The sequence below is a fragment of the Lagopus muta genome, chromosome 1 (assembly GCF_023343835.1).
Source record: "Lagopus muta isolate bLagMut1 chromosome 1, bLagMut1 primary, whole genome shotgun sequence".
In the NCBI taxonomy this organism is placed as follows: Eukaryota; Metazoa; Chordata; class Aves; order Galliformes; family Phasianidae; genus Lagopus; species Lagopus muta.
In genome coordinates, this window is record NC_064433.1 from 50,047,003 (window position 1) to 50,073,409 (window position 26,407).

Sequence of the window (26,407 nt, forward strand, 5' to 3'; positions counted from 1 at the left end):
TGGGGGTACAGCCGTGATGAGACGGGGCTTCAGCGCCTGCCCACACACTGTCCAGTTCAGAGAGCAGTAAGGTTTCCCTTGAGCTCCTCTTCTCCAGACTGAACAACCCCAGTTCCCTCAGCTGCCCCCTATCAGACTCGTGCTTCAGATCCCTCACAGCTCCGCTGCCCTTTTCTGGACACGCTCCAGGGCCTCCGTGTCTTTTCTGCAGTGAAGGGCCCAGAACTGAGCACAGCACTCAGGGTGCAGACTCATAGCGCCGTGTTGTCCGTGCACTGAGCAAGGTGAGGGCCGTGGGAATACAGCATTAATATTAGAAAACCAAACTGGCTCATCCAGGGTCTTGCAGGGATTCAAAGCTCAGGGAAGCAGCAGGAAGTGGTGAGAAGAAATTCATCTGCAAAGAAAAAATACTGAGGGGAGGTGGGGGAGGCCAGTTAGCTCTCACATTCTTACCATAAGAGGCTGCTGTTTTGAGCTCAGAGCACGGGAGATGGGGCAGAGCTCACAGCCTTACTGCTCATCCAAGACAGAGATCACAGAATCATTAACGTTGGAAAAGATCTCTAAGATCACCTGGTCCAACCTCCAGCCCATTGCTACCATGCCCACTGACCATGTCCTCAGTGCCACATCCACACGGCTCTGGAACACCTCCAGGGCTGGTGACTGCACCACCTCCCTGGGCAGCCTGTGCCACTGCAGCACCGCTCTTCGAGAGAAGAAATTCTTCCTAATAGCCAACCTAAACCTCCCCCAAACCTCTAGCACTTGTTTTCATTTCTGCCATTTAAAACTTGCTACATTTACTGGTGGGCTAGATGAGGCTGAGTTTAAAACCTAAGCTTTTTTTTCATCTTGAAAATAATTTCATTCCCAATTAATTTATTGAGCAGCCTGACAATTCCTGACACCTCAGTGTTCTGCAGTTCATTATATCCTTTCTTCTAGAATAACAGATAGTGGTATAAATATGTCACCTGTTATAACAGGCCAGACTGGATGGCTCCCTGGGCAGCCTGGTCTAATATTAAATGGGGAGGTTGGTGGCCCTGCATGTGGCAGGGGGGTAGGAGTCTCATGATCCTTGAGGTCCCTTCCAACCTGGGACATTCTGTGATTCTGTGATATTGCTGAAGCAAACACTTCTTCTTCAGTTTGTTTGTTTTGTGGTTTTCCACTATGGTCAGCTCCAGACATGGGAGAACAGCTGCCTCAGCGCATTGCAACTGCTTTCCTCTTACTTGACCATCACAGGTTGCACCACCAGGAGGCCCTCAAGGCAGCGTGTAGAGAGCTAGGCAGAGAAAACAGCTAGGAAGAGAAATGAGATGCAGAACTCAATCGTCGTAGGAGCAGCCGGAAACCAATACTTGCTCTATGAATAGAGAATTCCACAGGCATCTGTTAACTGATTCTTGTAGGGATCCTAATCTCCAACCATCAGTTGTGACTTTGGAGGATATGTGGTTGTAATGGATGTTATCCTTACCTTGAATCACCAAGTGATAATCAGAAAAGTGCATGCCTTTGTCTTCTGGATAACAGAGCTTTCAGAAAGTATAGTAATCAAATGGGAGTGCAGTGCTGTTTTGATTTCTGGTCCCTCATTTCCACCCTCTATATGTCACCCAAGGAATATGCCTTCACCTAATTCATATCTGCCTTCTCATGAGACTTTTTGCTTGTTCATGTGTTCTTCAATGTCTTCCACTTATCACAGTGGGTTTTTACTGCCTGCTAGAAGTTCTGAACCAGCAAACTATCTGATTGTTCTCTTTTGCTTATATGACCTTCTTAAAAAATGAGGGAGAAGGAGAAATGTCTTAATTCATTCTGTGCCAAATATTGCACTTCTCTTTAATTCTCTGCATCAATTGAAACTTCAGTTGTTTCTAACTCAAAATAAGGTCTGTAGTCATGTAGTCCTTTCTGGTCATGTAGATGGTACAATCAAAGGTTTCTCCCATTCTGATATTGGTAACAATATATGGACTTGTCATTTTTTCTTCCCTTAAATCCTAGGATTTCCCTTTCTTCATGAGTTGAGCCTTATATATCTGCTGTTACTGTTTCAGTACTGATGAATTCAAGACATCTCAGTGTAGTTTCTCTGCTTCTCAGTGTAGTTTCAGGATGGATGATGGGTGAAAGTGGCTTTGTTTCTGTCAGGAGATGCACCTTAAGCAAGCTGTAAGCTGGAAATTGAATCAGTTGCCCTTCAGTCTCCATCTCTGCTCTCCTTCCCCGAATTCTCTGATACACACATTTATTTACATGAGCTTTTCTTATATATAACTGTTTATATATCCCAGCAGTGTGCACTTGCAGCCTGGGAGGCCAGCTATATCCTGGCTGCATTAAAAAAGGGGTTGTGAGCAGGGAGAGGGAGGTCATTGTCCCCCTCTACTCAGCTCTTGTGAGGCCCCATCTGCAGTACTGCGTCCAGGCCTGAAGCCCCCACTACAGGAAGGATGTGGAGCTCTTGGAGCGGGTCCAGAGGAGGGCACTAGGATGATCAGGGGGCTGGAGCACCTCTGCTATGAGGAAAGGTTGAGGGAACTGGGCTTGTTTAGCTTGGAGAAGACTTCAGGGAGACCTCATTGTGGCCTTCCAATATTTGAAAGGAGCATATCAACAGAGATGGGCTGTTTATGAGAGTTGATAGTGATAGAACAAGGGGGAATGGTTTTAAACAGAGACAGGGGAGGTTAGGTTAGATGTTAAGAGGAAGTTTTTCACCCAGAGGGTGATGAAGCACTGGAACAGGTTGCCCAAGGAGGCTGTGGATGCCCCATCCCTGGAGGCATTCAAGGCCAGGCTGGATGTGGCTCTGGGCAGCCTGGTCTGCTGGTTGGCAACCCTGCACATAGCAGGGGGTTGAAACTAGATGATCACTGTGGTCCTTTTTGACCCAGGCCATTCTATGATTCTGTGATATTCTTATATATACTAACATGTAAAACACGTATCCTCTGCTTTAAGAAGGTTCTAAGTTTTGGATTTAAAACTGAGGAACTGTGTTTTGTATTCTCTCTTCTCTTCCCTACATTCCTTCAAGATGATGAGTTGCTGGGAGAAGACTAATGAGCACTGCCCACAAGAATGCAGTGTAAAAGAATGCTCATTGATATGACATGGGCAAAACAATACTTGAATGTGACTTATGCACCAAGTGCCTGAAAAATTTGAAGAATCTCATATTTAGCATTACTGGGAGGGAAGGGTGTTGCATTTAGAAGCTGGTTCCCAGCTCACAGATGTAGGTAATTCAATTCATTTTGGGCGTAAAAGCTGGTGAAACTCAGCCTACAGGTTTAAATCTTGTCAGCCCAAGCGAAAGTGAAGCTGTTGCCATAGGTCAGCAGGCAGGCTGTTTCCACAATTCGTTCATTCATTATCTGCTGAAGTAGTGTGCTACTTCAGTTCCAAAGTTAAACAACTGGCAGTGATAAGTTCTTGTCAGGAATCCTGCCAAGCCTTGTGCAGGACACGGGAAAGCTTGTCATCTGAGTTGAGATAGGTGAGCCAGTGCTCAACAGCGTGCAAGGAGCAATGGTCAAGACAATAAGAAAATAAATAAGACTAGCAGTTTCCAAAACGGCTTCCTGATTTGCTATTCAGACACCTAGACAAGCATCTACATTTTCAGAAATGCTCCATAATAAGCATTTATCTTGCTGTCAATGTGAGTGCCTGCCACTTAAGGCTTGACTGTTTAATTACGAGCCTCAGATTTCATTCTTGTCTTGAAATCTTGGGACCCGAATGGTGCGTATGATGGACAAACGCAAGAGCGTTCCTCCTGTGCCTGGACACAGAATAGCAAACCTCTTTAAAATGCCTAATAGCAATACATAGCTTTCATCAGATGTATTTTTGTTAATGCTCTAGAAGAAAGAAAGATCTTGCTATTTGTCACACAGAGAAAGGGAAAGTTCTAAGCGCAGGCAGCAAATAAAGTAAGGCTGAAAGAGAAAAGTAAATGGTGGCTGTTTGGACAAAGCATCACGGAAAGAAATGATGGGAGGAATGGTAGTATTAAATGTAGGCAGAGGCTGCACTGGGTAAGGGGCTAGAAATGCTGAACGTGGTACAGAAGCCACTGAGAACATTCAGGGTTGGTAATGATAGCCATTTATTTCCCTATAAATGCTTTGAATGTAAGCTGAATTGAATCATTGTTAAATTGAATTTCAGGACGTGTGTATTGCAAAGTATATTGAAGAAGTGGGGAAAAAATGGGTGGTGAACCTTAAGGTCTGCCCACTGTGTTCCCACTCCTATAAAGAAAGCTCTCAAAACAGCAAGTTGTTCTCCTTAAAATCTGAAATGAAGTATGTCAGGCATTTTCTTTTATATTCAGTCTTATTGCAGAGGATTCTTACTTTCCGTGCAATGCACCGAATTCAGTCAGCTTGCATCTTGCTGATTTCTGCACATTTTTATAATGAAGACTTTTGCCGCCATGCCTGCCAGCAAGTGGAAGCAACAACTTCTGTTTGTTTCTCTTAACCAAGCTACATACTTGAGTGCTTTTTTTTCTTTTTCATTTTATGTAACATGCACCGTTACAGCAATTCTGCCAGCCTCTAGGTTCCTTTTATTCTTTGGAATGCCTTTGTGCATCTCTAAATATCATCCAAGAGAACTCCATGCTGCCAGCACATCAGTTTGTCTCACCACAGCCAGCATCTTGCCACTAAGGAGTGTTGGAAGAAGACCCCTTACAGGTACTGCTTTGTTACTGCAGAGTGGCAGGGGGAAATGTGCTTTACTGAGTCAGGGAATGGATATTTGGGAAGGGCTGACTGCTGGTGCCACTTTTCTTCCCAGGCCTACATGTTGAAACTGGGAATATGAGCGTGTTGGGAGGCATTAATTTTGTTACAGTAATTCATGGAGCCAAAAAATTTTCAGGGAAGCTATCTCCAAACTTGCTTTTGTTAGACACAGCTGACTTCAGCAGTGGTTGGGTGTTTTATGCAATAATTCAATAAGTTGCTTTTTTCTTTTTTTACTAGGTAAGGACATTACCCTGCTATCATAGTTATTTTCCAAGCCTGTAATTGCTTTCTACCACCCTGCAATTTCTCTAGCAATTTCAGCCAGGAGAGGAGGCTTTTATTCTTTTCACATGACTGTGGTGTGGTGCTGCCAACACTGGTGGATGCTGTATTTTGCCCTAGAAACAGCCATGTCTCACTTGTGGATGAGTTAACCTCTTTAAAGAGAATGCATGAAAATTAAGGCATTTATCTCACCACTGTGGTAGATGACTCCAATATTTTTTCTCCCTTCCTTTTTCTCTTGAAAGAACTACAACATGGACAAGTTTCTAGCAATTGCCAGCTTCGTCAAACAAGCAAAGTCTTCCAAGTCCAACAAGCAAAATTTAAAACAATGAATCTTCCAGTTATAGAATGAGGAAAAGGTAAAATATTATTTGTTTTACTAAGACTTTGCAGGCTTGCTTTGCTACATCACATCCACACCATAATAAGGACGGTGCATGTACATACATACATGGATTTGTTTGTTGGTCCTGGATAGCTGAGACTCATCAGAGCTGCTAGAAGGTACATCCATTTGTGAGCGTCACATCAGTGCAAATGCTTCCTTAGGTACTGGATTCACAGTCCTGTGCTGCTAGATGGAGGGAATGCAGTCTGCTGCTATTTGTTTCAAACCTCCAGGCAGTGTCAATATATGCTGAAATCATAACCAAAATAGCACCTCATCCTAGAGAGGTGATGATATGGAGAAGGATGGAAGATGTCGTAGATGGTTGAGTGAATTTTTCATAGCTGATCTTCTTGTTGGCATCCAAGTCTACTTTGCAATACACTAGCAATTCCTAAAGGCATTTGCTCACCTACAGGGAGTACTGCAGTGGCCTTGCTTTGTACTTTCTAGTGCTGCTTCTTTGTCAGCTTATCCCCACAGATTCTCTCCCACAGCCAGTAACATTCCTTCCTTGTTCCCTGCTAGAACCTTCCAGAAGTACAGCTGAGAGTACTTTCTTCCATTCTCTGGATGGGGGTCCGGTAAGAGAGCTTACACAGCTTATGTTGTCTTCAAACTATTGATAGATGCAGCTTCTAAACTCTGGTGCTTTGCATATATTTTTTAGTCTCAAAATGGTGATAGTTTGACATCTGTTGTACTTTTATGCTCCTTAACAGGTTTTCTTTAGTGTTTCCTCTTTAGCAATCCTAATAGTGTTGGTGACTGTATACTTCATTCTTACTGCAGTAGTGCCTGGAATTTCCTTCTGCCTTTTTTTCTATCAAATATACATAACTTCCTTCTGAAGCAACAGACAGGCAAATCCTCTGCCCAGGTAGTTCAGTCTCATGAACCAATTTGCAGGTGCTTTTACTTTAGATAGAGTTCCTTCGAGGCCGCTCAATCGTTCCAAACAATGCCTGGGATGAAGGATTGTTGTTATTCTCATCAGCTTCTTATCTCCAGTTTGCTTTTGCTGCGTTGGCACTGTGCTGGTGGGAATGTGCTCAGTGGCTGTTCACTTAAAAACCCCTTATGGCTGCAGTTAAAATACCGAATGCTGTTTTTCCAGTTGAACATATGAGAGTCACTGTGTGGTCTGCTACCCATCTCCTTGATCTAAGAGCAGAAGTCATGTGTGAAGTTTGTTCTCGGAAGCTTTGACCCTTTCCTCTGTGTCGGATTGTCCGGCCATTAGAGCAGAAAGCACTGCCTTAATAATCCAGTAGGAACACAACAAGAGGGACAGATAAGCAGAAAGAAAGATTGCAGAGGGAAGTATTGGGATATATTGAACCCAGTGAGAGCTGTGCACCTGTGCTGAGTTTCAGGAGGAAAAAAAGTTGCTTATCATTTATAATCACTAACTCAGCAGAAAACATCAAGAGAGAAGAGCCTGAAAGGTTACTGTGTGATACAGACAGAGAAAATGTTTAGGTGTAGACACATTTCCAGTATGGCAGGCAAAGAAACTGATAATCCAAGGAAGGAGGAGCAAGGAGTTAAACATCAGAATCATGGCGTTAATCATTCACTGAAGTTCAAATTGTGAGACTGAAGCAAATTTTTACCTGAACCATTTGCAAAATTGAGGCTTTATGTGTAGCAAAATCAAGGAAACACCGTATTTTAAGGCTAACTACAACCCTTTTGAGAGTTCCAACTGTTGTTCTAAAGTAAAAATAACTGTGATAAGGCAGTTGATGTCTATCCAAGCTTTAAAATTTGAAAAGAAACTGATCATGATCTCTTCCTGCCACTGGCCTGGCAAACATACACAATACAAACATACAAATGGAGCAAGATGTATTTGTTTCTGTGGTTTACATGCAAACTCACTTGTAGAAGCAGCAGCAAAGCGGAGAGTAGGAAAGTGGCCAAAAAGAAGAGCACATCCAGTTCTGCAGGGTGGCTGGTTTAAAAAAAAGCTATCACAAGCTCAGAAGCTGAGCTAGAAAACACTAACTTTTCCAAACTTGCTAAGTGCATGGAACCACTGTGAAAGTTCTTAGCTTTTTGAGTTGATGTTCTTCACTTTGGATTTCTTTCTTTTTTTTTTAAGAAGAAATGTCTCTCGTGCCAGTGCTGAACCTCCTCCAAATATGAATGCAAAATGTTTTGCTTGCAAAATGCCATTTATTGATGTGACCGGTGAAGTCTCCTGTAACTTGGAAATTATCTATTTTCTATTAGCTGCACATTAAATACATTCTTGTTTCTGAAGCATGCCAATGAAAATGCTGCCCTCAGTACAAAACAGAGCAGTGCACTCAAAGACATTATTCAATCTACTTGACAACAGAAGCACTCCGCTTCTGTGAGCTGTAATATATTAGAGGAGAAAAGGAAAACATTCAATTAATTATACCTTTTTTAGCTGTAACACTGAAAACCGCTCTTCTGTGTTCTGTGGATAAAGCTGCTCTGCTTTGGGTCTAATTTAGATTAATTCTCAATGCTGATGTGTGAATAAATTAGAGAAGCATTGACTTTTTTGGCCATAGCAGCTAAGACAATATTTGCAGTACTTCCAGCTTGTTTGTATTAGGAGACAGAATGTCTTTGCTGTAAAGAATACACACAGTCCTGTGTCCTGCAGCATGGCAGTTTCATCTATGAGCAGTTTTCTTGTTTTAACTCTTTCTGGGGTCCAGTCTGCTTAAGTCAAGTTTTCTGTCTCTTTTTGTTTTTTCTAAAGAGCTCATTCTGTTGCTTCTCTCTCCTTCCCTGTCTCACACACCAACATATACAGCTCCCACCAGGCAAATTCTCCCTCCTGTATTTGCATTCACTTCCAGAGCATTCTCTAAAGGAGCAACAGATGTCCATCAAATGACAAAATTGATCCAACCTTGAACCAAAGCAATTTCTCCTGACTCTCTTCCCCACCCCACTAGCTGCCTGGTCCCATCTTGACTTTGTTTACTGTTCAGATAAGCACCAGAGTGAATACAAGGAGTAGAAATGCAAAGCCATTTATATAGAGCAGAGCATGACAAATGCCCAGCTGGCTCAGAGCAGAGCTGTGTCTGAGGGCTGCAGCAGCCATGCTGGGGAGAGCGTGCCGGTCTGGCCATGCAATGTTCCACTCAGGCCCAGAGCTTGGATGGTGGTTTCCTATTTCATCCGTGAGCAGAATATTTAGGCAATTCTGCCTTTTTAGTTGAGTGAAATGAAGATAATTCGCCTATAGACTTGAAGTGGGTCTGTGTCTGACCTTCAGTTCAAATGCAGGCTTGTCCGTGGCATTGTTACTGACTGTGAAGGCTGATCATAATTTCATGGTAAATAAATCAGGATGAAGAAAGCAGCAGTAATTTTTTTCTGACCTTGGAGGTTAATTCAAATGACCGAAGATGTCTGCAACTACGCTTCCCCCCTAGCTACATATATGAGCAGTTTTATTCCATAATCAGTCTGCTTTCCCTGGTTATCTTTTCCATAAGCTTTATAAAGTTGATTAAATCAAAGTAGAACAACATGCACTTTCTCCAGAACAAAGATCTGTGTGTGTGGAGTTAGATAAGAACAGTTATTTTGGAATTTGCTGAAGCTGTTTAGAAAGCTCTCCTAGTGTTATAAAGACCCGTGTCTCCTAAATTAGTTATTTCATGATTCAGAGTAACATATTTCCCCAACTGCATTTTGTTAGAGCAATTTTGTGTGTGTTTGTGTGTGTGCAGAACTGTGTGTATGTAAAGCTGATAACCTATTGTTACTGTAATAGAATCTTAAGTTTAATGTTGATTGAGTATTGTGCTTGTCTAACCTTATGAATATATAGATAGTAGGCGTTCTGTATTGCATAGGCAGAGTGCATGTGCATTTAATGTATGAACACAGTGATGAAAATGGCACTGTTGTGTTTGGTTGGTGGAAACTTCCTTGGAGCACCCAGGTCTGAACAAAAAGAAATATCTCTCCTGAGTGTGTGGGAATTGGCTCATTGCACACCAAGTAATGAATCTCCTTTACAGACAACATCATGCATATGTGAAGCCAAGAATGTATTGTTAGTAAAATAGAAAAGGTGTAATGTTTACTGACCCAGATATAACTTAGAAAAAGGGAAAGAATAATGATGCAGTGAGAATACTTCTATAAAACTGAAGCACGCGCACACGGTTTTTGGTTTCTGCTCCTTTTCTCTGTATTTCACTCTCCCTTCCACTACTTCTGTGGGTTGTAAGGTTGGTGGTTTCATTCTGGTACTTGTGGGAGAAGTGCTAAAGAGCTGTCAGTATCTGGAGTCCTTCACTGGGAGGAATATGATGTTCATGTTGGTGGTTTCTTCCTCACTCAAGGATTCACCTGGTGTCCTTTTTATGTTTGCTAGCATGCATTTATACCCTTACTCTCTGGTCTGCATCTCCATGTTACGCCTGATTTGGCTATGCGTGGTGCACATGACATATATTAGATACTATTTCTTTGTTACTCTAAAACCAGCTGGGCAGCTCCAGATTTGCACTTATTTTATCACTGATGAGCTCTTTATAGCCATCAAGTTCCTTTTGTCGAGCCCATGTCCTGCCTGTTATCATCACTTGCCTGTGCTCCTCTATACCACATCATGTCCACAGTTCTTAAGGTCTCTGCTATCGCACCAGGCCTGTGTTTCTCTACACTACATCACTGTGCTAGCTGTAAATCTCTCATTCTACATAATAACCATTTGTTACTGCTTTTTTTTTTTTTTAATTTTTAATGAAAGAATGGCTGTACAGCACAGATAAACAGAAGTAAGACAGATTAGCCAGAGACACCTGGTCATTTATAGAAGCTGCTACCCCAGCTAACTGAGTAAAACAAGGTTACGGAAGGGTCAAGCGAAGCTCAGAGAAAGCAAGCCTGACAAGCCTCAGCCCTGAGGCCTTAGAAATTCACTGTAATACTGGGAATGGCAATACTAGAGAACTACGTGGTTACAATGTTGTAGACCCAAAAGAGGAGAGCAGGTTAAGAGCAAGCTGTGCACACTAATGCATCAGTATGGAGCAATTATTTTAGAGCTGGCTGTGCTGGCATTTTGTTTCTTTTGCAGTAGAAGACACAAGAATGCAAGAATTAGTCACGGTTGTTTGATCTTTTAAAACTAGAAGTTAGCTTAAAGTATATAGCACACTTCTACAAACAAAATGGCATTACCAAGTGAAAGATGGAGTTCAGGGGTGATGGCAAGAATAGTCAGAAACCAGAAGCCAGGACCAGAAATTGTCTGGTTCTTTCTCCAAAAGAACCCTCACAACCGTCTAGTAAAACAAAGTCCAGTTTCCCCAGGCAAGCAAACATCCTCCCAGTTCAGTTGATTCAGCTTTGAACTAGATAATCTCTTCTTGACCCTTTCAGCCCTATTGTTGCCTTTTACTGGTTTGCTTTTCATATCTTAAAAGTACTCATTTTCAAAAGGGAAAGCTTTACTTACGTATTCTGTCTTTTTGATGGACTCTGCATATGATAAATTGGTGCATGTCTCCAGAAAGGCTGTTAACTGGGATTAGGTTTTGCAAAACTTAAAAGTGGCCTCCTTTCTTCTAGTCTTCCTTTTATACTTATTTTTTCTTGACATCCTTTATCACATATTAAGAATTATCCATTTTATAATAAGATTTTGAAATCATCACAAAGAAAAGGAAGCTTTAGTGCTTAGACTGTTATCATCTAATGTCTTTATATAGTTCATATACTTAAAGATTATTTCTTCTTGATGCAGAAAAGTAACTGCATGTGTTCACTCATCTGCTTTTGTTTGTTTGCTTTAATGAATAAATTGTCTCTGGCATCTTTTCTTCTCCAGTCACATCCATCCTGATGTGGCCCTGCATTCACCTGGCATCTCTTTAATATTAATGGCACAGACATGTAATCCATCATTTCCTCAGGAGGCTGAATCTTCCTGGGTTATATTCTGCAAGGCCAAATATCAGATTATTCTGTCCTGTGTAGGTACAGGCATACTGCAAGCCTGAAAGTTCAGAAAGGGCATTTGTTTATATATTTGACTCTATGAATTTGATCTGTATAGACCTAAATAAAACACAGAAGCAAGCAGTATAAGAACCACATTATTTCCCCCCTGTAACCATGGATTAAAACATTGTTTAAGATGACAAAATCAGCTGAATATTTTTTATGTATTTTGTGGCAGTGGTTTAACTTGAGTTTTGCCTTGTTGGAGCTGGAACAATCTCAAATGAAAGGAAATGCAGATGACACCTCACCAACACCCAGCTGTAGGTTCACGATGAGGATGGCAGTAATGGGATGCGATGGGAATGCCTTGCTTCTGGTCCTGGCTTCTGGTTTCTGACTATTCTTGCCATCACCCCTGAACTCCATCTTTCACTTGGTAATGCCATTTTGTTTGTAAAAGTGTGGCAGGCTTGCTTGCCTTTCAGGAAGGAATCCTGAAAGGCCATCCGGTCCAACTCCCCTGCAATGAACAGGGACACCCACAGCTCAATCAGGGTGCTCAGAGCCCCTCCAGCCTGAGCTTGGATGTCCCCAGGGATGGGGATCCAGCACTACTTTGGGCAACCTGCTCAGCAGTCTGTTTACACATGCGTTAGCTGTTGTGGGGCCACTTAGCAGCACCAAAAAGATCACTCCCTGTATATGCGCTCGGTCCTGGAGTAAAAGCACGCTTCTGTGAAGGGATTCATCTTTAGGCTAAAGGACTGCCTGCCGAAGTGCTCTTCTGGAACAGCTCTTGTGGAATAATGCCGTTTTCAAAAGCTGTGCCAGCCAGTTCCTCTCTGCAGACTGAGCCTTAGGCACTCAGGATCCAGGCACGGACATAAACTGCTCGGTTTTTCAAGCGCCCGCAGGGCATGCGCTCAGCGTTGTGTTGCGGAGGGAGGGCAAGGGAGTAGGCTCCGCCATCGCCCTCATTCTCTGGGCGGGAAAGGCGGGGCGCTGCCTCAGGAGGAGGCGCTCAGGGCGGTGCTGGGCTGAGGGTGGGTCCGGGGATGTGGTGATTCTATCGGGTAATGCCGGTCATCCACGGGGTGAGGGAGCGAACAGGGCGTTTTCCAGCTTGTAATAGAGGCCCAAGCTCGGCCCCAGTCGACTGGGCTGCAATGTTTCTGTCAGCTCACGAACCGTTTGTTAAACCCAGCATGGTGTGACCAGGACGAGTGCCTGTCACACAGCCCAGTCTGCTCAGAGCAGCGCAGCAGGCCGACTTTGCTCATGTACCCAACAAATAGCTCCTAGGGCACCCAAAAACGGTTGTATTTCCTCACAAAGATCCTTACTTCTTAATGGATTTGCCGTGTTCGCACACTTCCAGCCTTGTATCTGGTTCTTTGCAGGCTGCGACGACTGGAACGCTCTGAGCCTTCACTGCACCAGCAACGGGAGGAGGATTTGGCTCATCACTAAAGCTTCAATTAGAGTGTGGTATAATTGCTCTGTTGTTCCTCCTAGTCTGCAGGAAGGCACAGGTTTGAGGCTGCCTGGTTCTTCTGGGGGGGTGTCAGTTGCCTTAGGGTGAGGAATAGGGGGGAGAACTGTGAGGAACTGCTCAGAGTGCAGGTTCCAACCCCCCTGACACAGGCAGGGCCAACAACCTCCACATTTAATATAAGACCAGGTTGCCCAAGGCTCCATCCAACCTGTCTTTGAACACCTCCAGGGATGGGGCACCCACAGCCCCTCTGGGCAGCCTGTGCCAGAGCCTCACCACTCTCTCTGTGCAGAAATTCCCCTTGACATCTAATCAAAACCTTCCCTCACTGAGCTTAAAATCATTCCCTCTTGCCCTATCACTATCTACCCAAGTAAGAAGTTGATTCCCCTCCTGTTTATAATCCCCTTTTAAATACAGGAAGGCTGCAATGCAAAAAAACCCGTATCTTGACACTATCAGAAACAGCTAATTTTATAGGAATGTTTCCACTAAATATTAACAAAAGTGATTGCGTCATATACTCACTTCAAAACCCAAATAAGATCATCTTAAAATTACATTTTCTTTCTCATTTTTCCCATCTGCATATACAAGATTGACAGGCTGTGAGAGCTGGAGCTGTTCAGCCTTGAGAAGAAAAGGCTCTGGGGAGATCTGAGAGTGGAGAGCGGCCTTTCAGTATCCAAAGGGGGCTGTAAGAAGGGGACAGACTCTTTAGCGGGGTCTGTTGGGATAAGACATGGAGAAATAGTTTCAGACTAAAAGGTTTAGACTGGTTATAAGGAAAAAGCATTTTACAGCAAGGGTGGTGGGGCACTGAAACAGGTTTCCCAGAGAGGTGATGGATGTCCCCTTCTAGGAGGCATCCAAGGTCAGGCTGGAGGGGCTCTGAGCACCCTGATCTATCTGTAGGTGTCCCTGTTCATTGCAGGGGAGTTGGACTAGATGATCTTTAAGGATCCCCTCCAAGTGATATGATTCTGTGAACATGTGATTCTGTGATTCTTGTCAACAAATTATGCAGACCTTCTGTATCTATTTGAAAGCTGGAAGAAAAAAAAAAGCTATTTGCAGCAATTTATTCTAAATTATCTCATCCTCTGTTAAATGTAGCTCATCTTGTAGGTTCACAGAAAACATCATATTCTTTTCATGGACTTTATTAAGGAGGATGAGTAAGCAAACATATACAATCTTCTGGATGAGGCACTTTACAAAACTAGAACAATGAAGGCAAGCTGACAGTTAAGACAGAAGCAACCTAACAATTTACAAAATTATAAAACTGGTACAGCAGGTTATGAAATCATATTTATGAGGAACTGTTCATTTTTCCTGCTTTCATATAACTTAGAGGCAATATTGTCCTTTTTATCTGACAATGCTACTGCTTACGGAAATAAATTCTACTAATGATAAATCATTTAAAATGTCCCCACACTGGGACCCAAGATTCTTACAGGGGAATGAGTTCTGTTTTCTTAACACCAGTTAAACCTTTTCTAGACAAATTAGTTCACTGGAGAGTAACACCGTAGGTTTTCTCCTTTTGGAGAAAGAGAGGGATGCAGAATCTGAGTTTAAATCCATATGTAATGACAAACTTAAAGTTTGTGCAGTTTGAGGTCATTTTAAAAGTCCTTTTACAGTTACCTGCACATTTATTCTGGTCTCAATACTGTCTTTGCTTGCATTTCTCAGTACCAATCGATACTTCATTGCCTGCTCTTTCACAATGAAGGCCATGGAGGATCAAGTAGTCCAAGAAGAATCTGGATACCAGGATGATGAGGTAAATTTATGGGTCTTTGAAAAACAGGTACAGCAGATGTCTGAAGGTATTGTTACAGCGTACTGAAGCCCACAGAGAGACAGGAAATCCCCGAAAACCACCGACAGGAAGTTCAATTCATTTAAAATTTTGTTGTAGTCTAACACCAAGAAAATCTCATTGTCAGAGTCTCTGTGCAGTTGTGTTCTTCAGATGCTCTGCACTAACCTTTCCAAAGCTATGCACAGTTTTTAATGGAATTATCATTATTGCTTTATATCTCGTGCTTCGATATTAAATGTCAGAGGATTATCGGTTAATTTGAAGCTTTCAGGGAATGGTCATCAGCCAGAAAAGGCTGAAGAACAGTGGATGAAAGAGTCAAGATGTGATCCTAACACAAGTTTATTAATACAGCAGAGAGTTACTTGCCTGTGAAGATATATTTGATGAAGAAAGTGGTAGGAAATGTGTAGGCATTCTTGGCTTACTCTGGGTTTTCTTATTTTGGTAGTTCAACAAGACGTGTTATTAGGGAAAACCATTTCAAGGCTTACAAATTTGAAGCACAGAGTGAGCTAGATATAATTTTAAGAAAAATAAAAATCTATTTTCAATTTTTTGTTTTATTTCATTTTATTTTTAGGAATCCTTTTTTCAGGACATTGATCTGCTACAAAAGCATGGGATTGTAAGTATTGCCAGTGACTTATCTGCACATCATTGTCCATGTAAATTTCTCCTCACAAATAATTCTAAATCAGTCATGTGAAGATAAATTTTGCCTTTGGTGATAAGACAGGCTTTCAAAATATCTCGTTCTCACTAGATTCCTACATAAAGTGTCAAGATATTCAAAATATTTAGCACCCAGTACTTCTTGAAAAGCCAACTAGCTGCTAACTTATATGAAAACCACGTAGTAGATCACTTCCTATTCCTGCCAGTCTTTGTAATTATACCTGCATTTTTGGTTCCCTTGAAATTACACTGTGGCAGTTGTTGCTAAATTATTTTTGGAAGGCTGTTTAAGGGAGTAGAGTGGGAGTGAACAAATAGCTGGAGAAGTAAGTGGAGAGTTTTTTCATCAAATATGAATTGTTCTCATCATGAACATTACTGTCACATAAGCATTAGCTTCTTACTTGGATTACTGTTATTATGCATTTACCTTGGAGGCTGATTCATGGGTCAGAATGTTCAGTGTTAGAAAAGCAGAATAAGAAGTTTGGTTTGCTGAAGTAATTTAAGATAAATGACTGTAGATGGATACAGACAGGGCTGACACAGACACAATGGGCCAGCATTATCCAGCATTACAGTTACTGCACTCAGCATGTCAGCAGTGTAACTGTTGTTCACTTTCTTATTGACAACTCATTGTCATGGTTTTAAAGAGTTCTGGAGAGGATAATGAAGTAGTGAGCTGTAACAACGGTATAGCATAAGAAAAATACACAAATTCTCATGTTAAAAAATTAAAATTAGCCCAAAGAGGCTGACCTCATGAGCTGGAAGAGAGCTGTATAAGCTTGTCGATATCGAACGAGGCACAGAATGCAGACAAATGTTGCTAAGTTATGGAAAATCTTGGAAATAAAGAGCAGTGACTTAGACTGTTCTTCATCATTCTGTTTTTGGAGACAGATCTGCCTTACTGAAAGTCTCCTGCTCCTTTTCTATTACTTTTCTTCTCCCTACTTCTTAGGGGAAGATGTTATTCTCATCTGTGCCAGTGAGCATATGATGACCTATACCTATTAATTTCACTTGCTTAAAGTAGTTTTTAGGGTTCTAGATTTTTTTTCCCCCAGAGGGATAGGGAGAAAAGTATTTAGTAGATGTGTCAGCACAGCCAGAAAGAGTCAGATTTGCAGAACCCAGGCTGGGGTTTGATGTTCTAAAGTGTTTGATAGGAATCAGGTTTCTGTGATCCCAGTGCCACTGCTGAGCGTTCCTGCCCTCAGGCATGTGCTACTGCTTCATCTGTTGTAGCCACACTGCAAACTGCATCTGTAAATCAGTTCATGCAAAAAGCATGACAACAAAAAATATGATCTGTGTAGTTTGTTTGTTTGTTCATTTAAATTCTTGCTATGCTCCTGTTTCCATCTCAGAGGCGTACAACTAGGGCAGAGATGCTATGCCAAAAGGTTGGGAGGATCAGGATAAGCAGGTGGTGTAAGGGGGCAGCTGTGTCGGTGTGTTCAGCCAGGACAACTGCTGAATGCTTTGTGGTATCAACTAGAAGAAGAGAATTCTAGCACTTTGGCTGGTAAACAAACAATTGGTAAAAGATGTATCTGGGAAGCAGAGAAGAACTTCTGTGACCAGATCTGCTGCTCAGGGAATTGTGATGTGGAGCAGCCCTAAGTTTGATGAGATCAATAAGACAAGGCCACTGAGAAATGAGGAAGTTGAAGAGTGACTTTTGGCCTAGAAAAATGGTCTTTGCAGCAGAAGTCTGTTGTCTTAATATGAAAAACACTACATGAACAACAACTCAATATTGTTTTTGTTTTGTTTTGTTTTTTAATTACTGATTTTTGGTGGGTTTTTTTTTTTTTTTTTTTTGAGTGAAAGTGTCATTTCCATTTGTGATTGATTTTACCTCACCTATGCCTCTTAATGTAATAGTCAAAAATATCTCACAGGATGAAAAGTAAGCTTCCCTATGACCACAGCTAATTCTTTCCAAAGCCCCCCTCCCATCTTAAGTCTCTTATATCCACACACTAGAGACATAAATGATTCATCCAGCTCATATAGTGTGGTTTGTTTGTTTGTTCTTTTAAATAAATAACTCGGCTGGAGATGGTAAATTGCAGTATTACCCCCAGCCTTTCCCATGGTATGTTTCTTGTGAGTTATTTGTTCCTTACCTTTACATTTCCAGTGATATCAGATTTCTAATGTGAGGTGGGAGGAGGCAAAACACGCCTGCAGGGTGCTGAATGAAGTCATGCTGTATCCAATGAACTAAAAACTCTAGTAAGCCCATTCCAGATGCAAGTGCCTGTTGGATCTGGCAGCTTAGGTGTGTTTTGCTTTGGACTTGCTGTCAACATGCAGGAACGTCACAGAGGTTAGAGTCAGCATCCTACCACCTATGTAAGTCAGCTCCCAGCTGTGATCAGATTACCTGGTTTACAGATGATCTGTGCAAGGGGAACAAGGACAGATTGAGTTTGACAGGGTTTTTTAGGTTAGACTCTACAACACCTGAAATAATCCGTTCTGTTTCTTTACTATTAGCTTGGATCTAGAAAGACCAGCCCTGAACAGGGACAGGCTGAGCACAGCCAGACCCAGCATAGCCTGCACCGTGATCCTCACACTGATGTGACTCAAAGTTTTCTGATATTTGGGTGTCACAAACTACATCAGGAAGAGTTTACTTTGTAAATATGTTTCTTTATGAAAATATGCATGCAGATGAGTGTATAGTAAAGTGTTTCAAAGGTTTAATTTGCCAACTGGTTGCTACTTGTCACAAGTACTCATAGAAAGGAACTTTCTTTGCAGAACGTGGCAGATATTAAAAAACTGAAGTCAGTTGGGATCTGCACTATCAAAGGAATCCAGATGACAACAAGACGAGCACTGTGCAGTGTAAAAGGGCTTTCAGAGGTCAAAGTGGACAAGATTAAAGAAGCTGCAAATAAGCTGATTGTAAGCCAATCACTTTCTCGACAATTTAAATTTATGCTGGCCTCTCTAAATTGCCATGCAGCATTTCTCTATATAGAATCTTCCACCACATCATCAAGATAATTTTGAAAACAATCCAGCTCACTATTCTTTATGTTCTTTATATTTTGCAGCAGCCAGACGAATGTTGTGGTGCTTTTCATACCCAATGTGTGTAAATGAGGCTGTGGTAGACAGAAGCTATCCGGGTGGGATATCGCGCTCTGCCTTCAGCTTGAAGCTCACCAGAATAAACCTCTCACGTTCTCTTTGGTCTTCCTTAGGAGCCAGGCTTCCTAACTGCATTTGAGTACAGTCAAAAACGGAAGATGGTATTTCATATTACTACTGGCAGCCAGGAATTCGAGTAAGCTTTCATCTACTTTTCCTCTGCCTTAGCACAACCTGTTCCGATTATATTTATTGTCTTGAATGAGAAACAAAAATATAAAAGAACAAAAAATCAGTTAGAACATGTAGGTTATTTTGCATTTAGAGCTGGTGCTCAGAGATGCCTGACTCTGTAAGCAACGAAACCAACTCCTTTTCTGAAGGAAACCAGGCAGTCATTGTGAATAAACAGTTTGCAAAACTGTTTATTCACAAAAATCCTGACCATCATTTGATGATCCTGATCACCATTTTTTCACCCGATTAAATAAACAACCTGAAGGTCTACAGTCAAAATCGTTAAGTCTAAGTCTTCCCTTGTCTTCCCTTGAAATAATTCTATAGAACTTTATGTCTTAGAGATGCTTTCTATCTTCTCTCTTCCAGTAATCATTTCTATACATTTCTCTCTCACATGCAGTAAGGAGGCTTGATTTAATATCTTATCACTCAGTGGTCATTTAGTGCCTTGCTATAGGACAAACATAACAAGTCTTGAAGTAGAAAAAAATTCTCTTTTTTCATTTCCTCTTGTGATGTTGTGGCTTTAACTATATCATAATTGTCTGCCTTTCTGCAGCAAACTTCTAGGTGGTGGGATTGAAAGCATGGCAATCACTGAGGCTTTTGGAGGTGAGAAAACTACATTAAATGAGTATTATCAAACAGACAAAGAATAGTTTAGATTTTAAATCAAGCTGGATCACTTCTGCAAAACATCACACCGTAGTCAAAGACGAATACTTGCATGAGTGGAAGAAGAAATAATCCATACATTTTTTCCCTTTTTTCATGCTGAATTGCTTGCAGACTAAGTTTGAGCTGAGTAATCACTAGACTTGAGGGGCATGCTGATTCAGAATGACATACCATTATTAATACTGCTAGTAACTATTTCCTGTTATAGAAAAGATTTCCCTGATGCAATCTCTGTTCCTCTTCAGTAATGGCACAAAAGATATTCTATTTATGTACACTTGGCATGCATTGAATTCCATACAAGATTTTGCAATCAGTTGTTAGAGTAAATTTCACCAGTTAGTGGTTAACACTTCAAAAACAGTAAGAAGAGTGTGGAAAACACAGTAATCTGCTCTTTGGAGGAGATAAATTGGAGACCTGTGTGATTTGATGTCATGAGATTAAAAAACTTGTTGATCATTTAGTTGAAAATACAACTGGGCCTGATCCTGTTTTGGGGGGTCAAAGTGGAACCCAACCACTCATTTTTCCTCCTTCCTCAGTTACTAATTTCCCATCCATGCCTTGTGGTACTTAACTTCTACAGAAAAGTAGAAATAAACACAGCAGTCAAGCAAGACCAGATGAAAGCATTTCAGATTTTGCTTTTCATCCAAGATATTTCTACTGTACATAATGTGATTTATATATCAGGATTTAAATGTGCAAATAGAGAAAGAGGTGAATTTTTGCAGTAACAGAATTTGGAAAACTTGGAAGAAAAAAAAAAGTAGAAAGTGACTTTTTTTTTCTTTATTTAACAGAGTTTCGGACAGGCAAAACACAGCTGTCTCATACCCTTTGTGGTAAGTGTGCTACCTTAAAACAGGGAGTGCTGGGTTTTTTTCTTTACAACAATGTAAAAATTCAACACATAAAAGCAAGTCAGAATATTCTATCTCTAGAAATATAGTGAAAAAAACGTGGTGACTCTTTCTAATAGATGTGTTTGAATACAGAACTCATGTAGATTATTATTTATTAATACTGCTCACATCAATTTAAGTGTTGCCAGAAGGAGAAAGAAGACCATAAGCCATCTTAGGGAGAAACACACATTACCTGGAAAAGCAAAGCACAGATTGGAGTCACAACAGGGACAGGACCATTGCTCTTGCAAAGGCAAGATTCTTTGTCAGCAATGCTTTTAATTTCCTGGGTTCAAGAAGTTTTGCTGACAATGACATTCTGAAAGGACACTGACAGGATACCACTGGCTAACATGAACTGGTTAAACAAAGACTTTGGCAGTGCCAGGACTCCCATTCCACAGCACTATCTCACAACGTGTAGATAGCAGTCAGTAATAACTACTGTAACCATTACACTTCTGGAATATAGTTACAGGACACCAGGTAGACAAACATTCACTTAACTGGACACCGTGGCATAAAGGGAATTGTGGAGCCTGCTGGAAAAATGGAGACTCTTCCATTCAGTGCAACCTAAGTTGGTCAGCAGAGTTATTTTGCCCGAATGATCACAACTGAATGGATTGAGTATTTTAGCTTATTCACTTTAAAGAGGCTAAACTAGTGATTTCCACAATGATTAAAACCAGTGGCTCTCTGTGATACAGGTAAACAGCCATCATATTTTATTAAAAATAATAGTGTGAGAAAATATTTTTTCCAGCTATTCATTTTACCCCGATTCATTCCAGTGACAGCTCAGCTGCCGGGGCCAGACGGCTACACGGGTGGAAAGATTATCTTCATTGATACTGAAAACACTTTGTATCTTTTGGGTTTCTGAAAGCTACAGGTACCTTGAACTGGAAAGACAGTTCATTTTGTTCTAATTTCAAGCAAGTAGCAGGCTCCAGATGGCTTCACGCATGGGAAACGATATGATGGGCACAGAAAACTTGGAGAGCACAACGTGTAGTGCCCACAGGGCAGTGGCTTTTCCTCTGTCATTTTATCTAATCCAAGCTGGAAAAGTTAGTCAGAATACAGATTTACTTTTAAGTACTTCCCTGGGATTTAACATGCTTTCTTAGTGGTGTCACATTTTAGAAAGCAGTGAATAAATTAACAGATAGGCAGAGGATAGATGTAACCATAGATGATAGGTGATGTATTTCTCTTTACCTCAAAATAAATTTATCTAAGAGCATGGTTTGTACAGAGAGAAATCCTTAACTCTGCCTGATGTCAGCCGACCAGACCGTCTCCGTGACATTGCTGACCGTTTCAACGTTGACCACGACGCAGTCCTTGACAACGTGCTGTATGCACGTGCATACACGAGTGAGACCCTCACTGCAACTGCTATGATAACTGTGATTTTTCTCCAAGGCTTCTATTTTAATAGTTTTCAGTTACTTAAGTGAGACTGGCCTGCTTAAGGAGAGTAAATTACATTTTGTTGCTAACAAAAATGTTACAAGCTAGCTTCTATTTTCTTTTTCTGGTGGTGTACTCTAGTAGACTAGCTCAGGGTAAGCATTCCAGCCCAACTGTACTATGCAAGGTACTGCAGTATGCTGCAACAATTCCACCGTGTGTATTACAGTTGTCAGTGTACCATCTTAGTAACAGAAGCAACAGTGAATGTCTAAATGTAAGCTAACTCTATAAATGCAGTCGATAATTCTCTGTAATTTTGTGAATGGACCTTCACAGAAACAGTTTCATGCACTCTGACAGAAGACACTGCATTAATACTTCAAGTAAATGGGACTTTTACACGAACATAAATAATATGGCTATACAATTTCTTTGTGTCATTTAATTCAATGTTCATTTCAAACAATTCTGCTGGTTTTCGATTCTCAAAACAAGACTTTTTTGTGGAGCTCTTCACAAAGAAGTGTTGTTGGCTGGGCAAGTGGAAACTGGAACCTGCAGAAACATCAGCACTATTGGGTACTGGAGAAGTAGCTTGTTAACGGGCACTGGACTTAAAATGCTGGTGGTGAAAATACAAAGAATGCAAGCATTTAAAGTGGAATTTCAAAATTCAGGGTTTTTTTTCCTTCAGAGTTCTTTCTGGCCCTAATTTGATTTGTCAGCTCTACTTCCCATCAGGTGAACATCAGATGGAATTGCTTGACTATGTAGCAGCCAAGTTCCACGAGGAAGCTGGTATCTTCAAGCTACTGGTACAAGACTAATTGTTATTTTTCATACACTTGCTGCTTTCAGAATTGTTTGTTGTTGTTGTTTTTCACTGTATTGACTTCTCCAATGCAATTACAATACAGATCATTGACTCCATCATGGCACTCTTCCGTGTGGATTTCAGTGGTCGTGGAGAGCTGGCTGAACGACAACAGAAACTCGCTCAGATGCTGTCCAGGCTCCAAAAAATATCAGAAGGTAAAGGAAATGTTGCAAAATATGGGCAACGTGGATTGGTGTTATTGAAACCAGTATTGAAACAGCAATTGTTGGTGGCATGACCACTAAGTGTATTATTAAATTAGGTATAATACACTGAGTGTATTATCAAATCAGGTACTGGCCCGGGGATTCTTGCTCACTTCACGCTTCTGTCAGTTACCAAAAAGAAACAGAAGTATATTATTTCAAGGTGATGGATAAAGGAATAATTTAACATTTAGAATTCTCCCAGAATCACTGTTGACAAGTCCTAAATAGGAGGACAGGTTTTGAAACTGGACAAATTTCCAGCCTTCCCCCAGCTTCTACAGTCTAAATACACAAGAAACGTGGAGAACAGGATAAAAATGGAGAAGGTACAGGGAGAGGAGAAGGCTGTGTTCACTGCCTCCTTCTAATTGCTGCACAATGCTCTGAGGGATGAGGATGGAATGAACAGGAGTCTTCCTTGTTTGGAATGACTCAGAAACATGGATAAAGAATGAGTAAATGTGTTTATGGAGTAAATATCAAAAAAAAGGGGAACACTCAGAGGGAGGGAGAAGAGGCCTAGGGCATGGAGCCCATGGAGAAGATGGGTGTTGAGAAAGGCTTCTTCAGCAGGACTCTGAAAAGTGCTCATTTTTGGCATAAATATAACAGCTGACACAAGAGCAAAGTGAGGCTGTCTTCCTGTTAAACCCAGCCAGCAGGCATAAGGAACATTTGCTTCTCTTTCCTTTGAAATTTGAAGCGCCTCAGTAGCAACCTTGATCTTACCCTGAACATGAGGATATTTTTGAAATCTAATTGGATGCAGTTCATCTTCTTTGCATTGTTTTCCATTGCAGAATATAACGTGGCTGTGTTTGTGACCAATCAGATGACCGCTGATCCAGGAGCAACTATGACGTACGATACTCACTGCTGCACTTCTGATCTTTGGTTACATATTTGGTTACATGTTTAACAGAGATGAGAACTGAGACTGAGCAAGAGGCATTGACGTGAAGGCACGCTCCTCACGTTCTAACTATTTCAGGCTGTCCTTTGGTCTTTCTGGTATCACGAGTCATTCACAGATGACACCTATAGGTTTCTCTCAGTTGTGATCATTTTTTAAAATGATCTCTTTTTCCTGGCTGGCAGGATGATTTCTTTCATTATGTCTTGAGTGAACAGAACGAAACATAACAACTATTGAAGAAAACCCCTAATTGTCTCTTAAAGCAGCGTATACACGTTGTGTAGGGTTTACATTCTTGAACCTCTTGAATTTGATGAGAGGACGTTGAGCATTGAGCATCCTATCTTGAGGCAGGTGTGTTTAGATCCTCTTTTGAATTTTACCTGTTTATCATTCAATACTGACTTCACTGTGCGTTGCCTGACAGTTAATCTATTAGCCTCTGGAAATTGCATGGTGAATCATCACCTTCTTTTCTTTTTTTGTTGTTGCTGGTTTAGCTTTCAGGCAGACCCAAAGAAGCCCGTTGGGGGCCACATCCTTGCTCATGCTTCAACTACCCGAATTAGTTTGAGGAAAGGGAGAGGGGAGCTGCGTATTGCAAAGATATACGACAGGTAAATCTCTGTCCTTTCGCAGGAAAGAAGCTGCTTTATGAACACAGTAGGGTGTCAGAGTTCATTGCACTGAAACTTAATAGCTTGTGAACTGATTGGTGGTTTCAAATGAACCATGCATCTGGATGGTATGTTGAGAGGAAATCTGAAAGGACAGAGCGATTGGGAGATTTAGATTAGTAGATTCCAAGCTGTCTTGCATATCGTATGTATTACATTATGTGACCTTTCCTCATAAATCCTGCTAGATGTTCATCTCTCCAAGAAGACTATCGAATCATAGAACCACAGAATCATAGAACGGCCTGGGTTGAAAAGGACCCCAATGATCAGCTAGTTTCAAACCCCCTGCTATGTGCAGGGTCACCAACCACCAGACCAGGCTGCCCAGATCCATGGTTGTCCCTTGGCAGGAACATTCCAGAGCTGTTAAATCACTCCGTTTTGCTGACCTCAGTGGGTATCAATTTACACGCTGAGCTGGGGCAGACGCAGGTATTAAAAAACATATTAGCAGAATTGTGTGGAGAGACCAGTGCTCCCTGGTCAGCAGGATCTGAAACGTGGAAGACAAGTTTGCACAGTCTTCTCCCACACTTCCTCCTTTCCCCTCACTCATGTTTCTCATCTTCACAGAGGTGGGTTTCACGTTTTCTCATCTTGATAACGTCACATCTCATAAAGATGTTAAAATATTCCACGTTGCTTTTACTTAAAACCTTTGAGAGACCGTTCCATAACTACATTTAACACTCATGGCTTTCTTTTTTTCCCAGTCCTGAGATGCCTGAAAATGAAGCCACATTTGCAATAACTCCTGGAGGGATTGGAGATGCCAAAGAATAGGCAGAAAACTCATGTACATCAGCTGTACATGCAAACATACAGCTGATAACCACCAAGGCAGTTAGTTGGGATGAAGATTTGTGCAAGGTTGCTGTCTCCCCAACTGCATTTTTATCTTCTTGGAACAATTTGAGAGGTTTTGGGATAAACTGCGTGCTTCAGTGTTATTCATCTTAACAGAAGTTGGTTCGTTTTGGGTCTTCCCTTTTCAATTGACAATAAATAGCTGATGGAAACGGCAATGGCAGGAGCAAGAGCCCAGGAACTTTGTGGAGTTTCACGTGTAGAAGGATGGAAAATTAAAAATGACCTGAAATACTTTCATGTTGACCAGATTATTTATCAATGCACTTTTACTTTTTGGAGAGAATGACCTCAAGTTTACACAATAATAAAGATGTAAAATCAGAACAGCATTTGACCCGTGTTTGGATGCTTTCATCCAGCCCTACTCTCACTCATTTCCCACGGGACAAATAAGCCAGATGCGACCCAACCTTTTGAAACCCGTTTGGGGTACATCAAGCCATTTTCTCCCAGCCAGGAGAAAGCAGACATCATGGCTGCTGTCCCTCCCGTTGCTGCCAGGGCGCTGAGCCCACAACCCCCAGGCAACCTGCCAGGGAGCCCCGGGCCCACCGAACCCGCGCAGCCCACAGCAGCCACTGCTGGGCCGGGCCCCGCCGCCCCACCAGCGCCGTTGTTGTCTCCTCCACGGGGGCAGCCGGCGCCTGGCCGAACGGCCGTATTCTCTAAGAGCCGCTACGCTGCACGATTAGCGTAATCCTCCGACTCTCCGCCAGCCCTTCCCGCACAGCCCGCGGAAGAATTTTACGCAAAACGGTCGGGCTCTTCCTGCTCTACGTCAGCCTGAGTTACGCAAGCTGCGTACGCCGTGCGCTTACGTAACGTACGCCTCGGCTTAGCTTTTCCCTACCCTCTAGAAGGGGTTACGCTATAGGCTCCTTGCGTAGCAGACTTTGAGGAATAAGAAGAGCGATACTCTCTTTCCTCCCCGCCTCGCGCTGGGGCAGCTGAAGTATAGAACGCTACGCAACTTTCGTATCTCGCTCTCCGTTCGGAGCAGTGTTTCGCCATGAGCGCGTACGACGTAGTTGGCTTCCGGGAATAAGCGTAGGC

At 41.8% G+C, this 26,407-nt stretch overlaps 1 protein-coding gene across 4 annotated transcripts; it reads left to right on the forward strand.

Annotated features, from left to right (window-relative positions):
• Window positions 1–21: 21 nt before the first annotated feature.
• On the forward strand, window positions 22–25,723 carry DMC1 (DNA meiotic recombinase 1). 4 transcript variants are annotated; one of them, XM_048954279.1, is made up of 15 exons: window positions 22–66; window positions 12,822–12,953; window positions 14,621–14,711; window positions 15,337–15,381; window positions 18,216–18,362; window positions 18,665–18,747; window positions 19,351–19,403; window positions 20,276–20,317; window positions 21,175–21,247; window positions 21,672–21,763; window positions 22,544–22,617; window positions 22,720–22,834; window positions 23,689–23,749; window positions 24,305–24,421; window positions 25,198–25,723. In XM_048954279.1, exons 3-15 carry the CDS (start codon window positions 14,655–14,657, stop codon window positions 25,265–25,267), a joined length of 1,029 nt encoding a protein of 342 aa, XP_048810236.1. In that variant the 5' UTR covers window positions 22–66; window positions 12,822–12,953; window positions 14,621–14,654; the 3' UTR covers window positions 25,268–25,723. The 4 variants fall into 4 exon arrangements, with proteins under 4 accessions (XP_048810236.1, XP_048810241.1, XP_048810239.1 ...); XM_048954284.1 differs by having other exon boundaries at window positions 28–66; window positions 12,822–12,909; XM_048954282.1 differs by lacking the exon at window positions 22–66 and adding an exon at window positions 12,417–12,464.
• The last annotated feature ends 684 nt before the right edge of the window (window positions 25,724–26,407 follow it).

What these genes read in the sequence shown, in the direction of transcription:
- DMC1 (XM_048954279.1), top strand. Translation starts at nt 14,655, where the DNA reads ATGAAGGCCATGGAGGATCAAGTAGTCCAAGAAGAATCTGGATACCAG. An exon ending in AATCACTGAGGCTTTTGGAG is followed by an intron (nt 19,404 to 20,275) that starts GTGAGAAAACTA and finishes TTTATTTAACAG; the next exon opens with AGTTTCGGACAGGCAAAACA. An exon ending in GATCCAGGAGCAACTATGAC is followed by an intron (nt 23,750 to 24,304) that starts GTACGATACTCA and finishes TTGCTGGTTTAG; the next exon opens with CTTTCAGGCAGACCCAAAGA.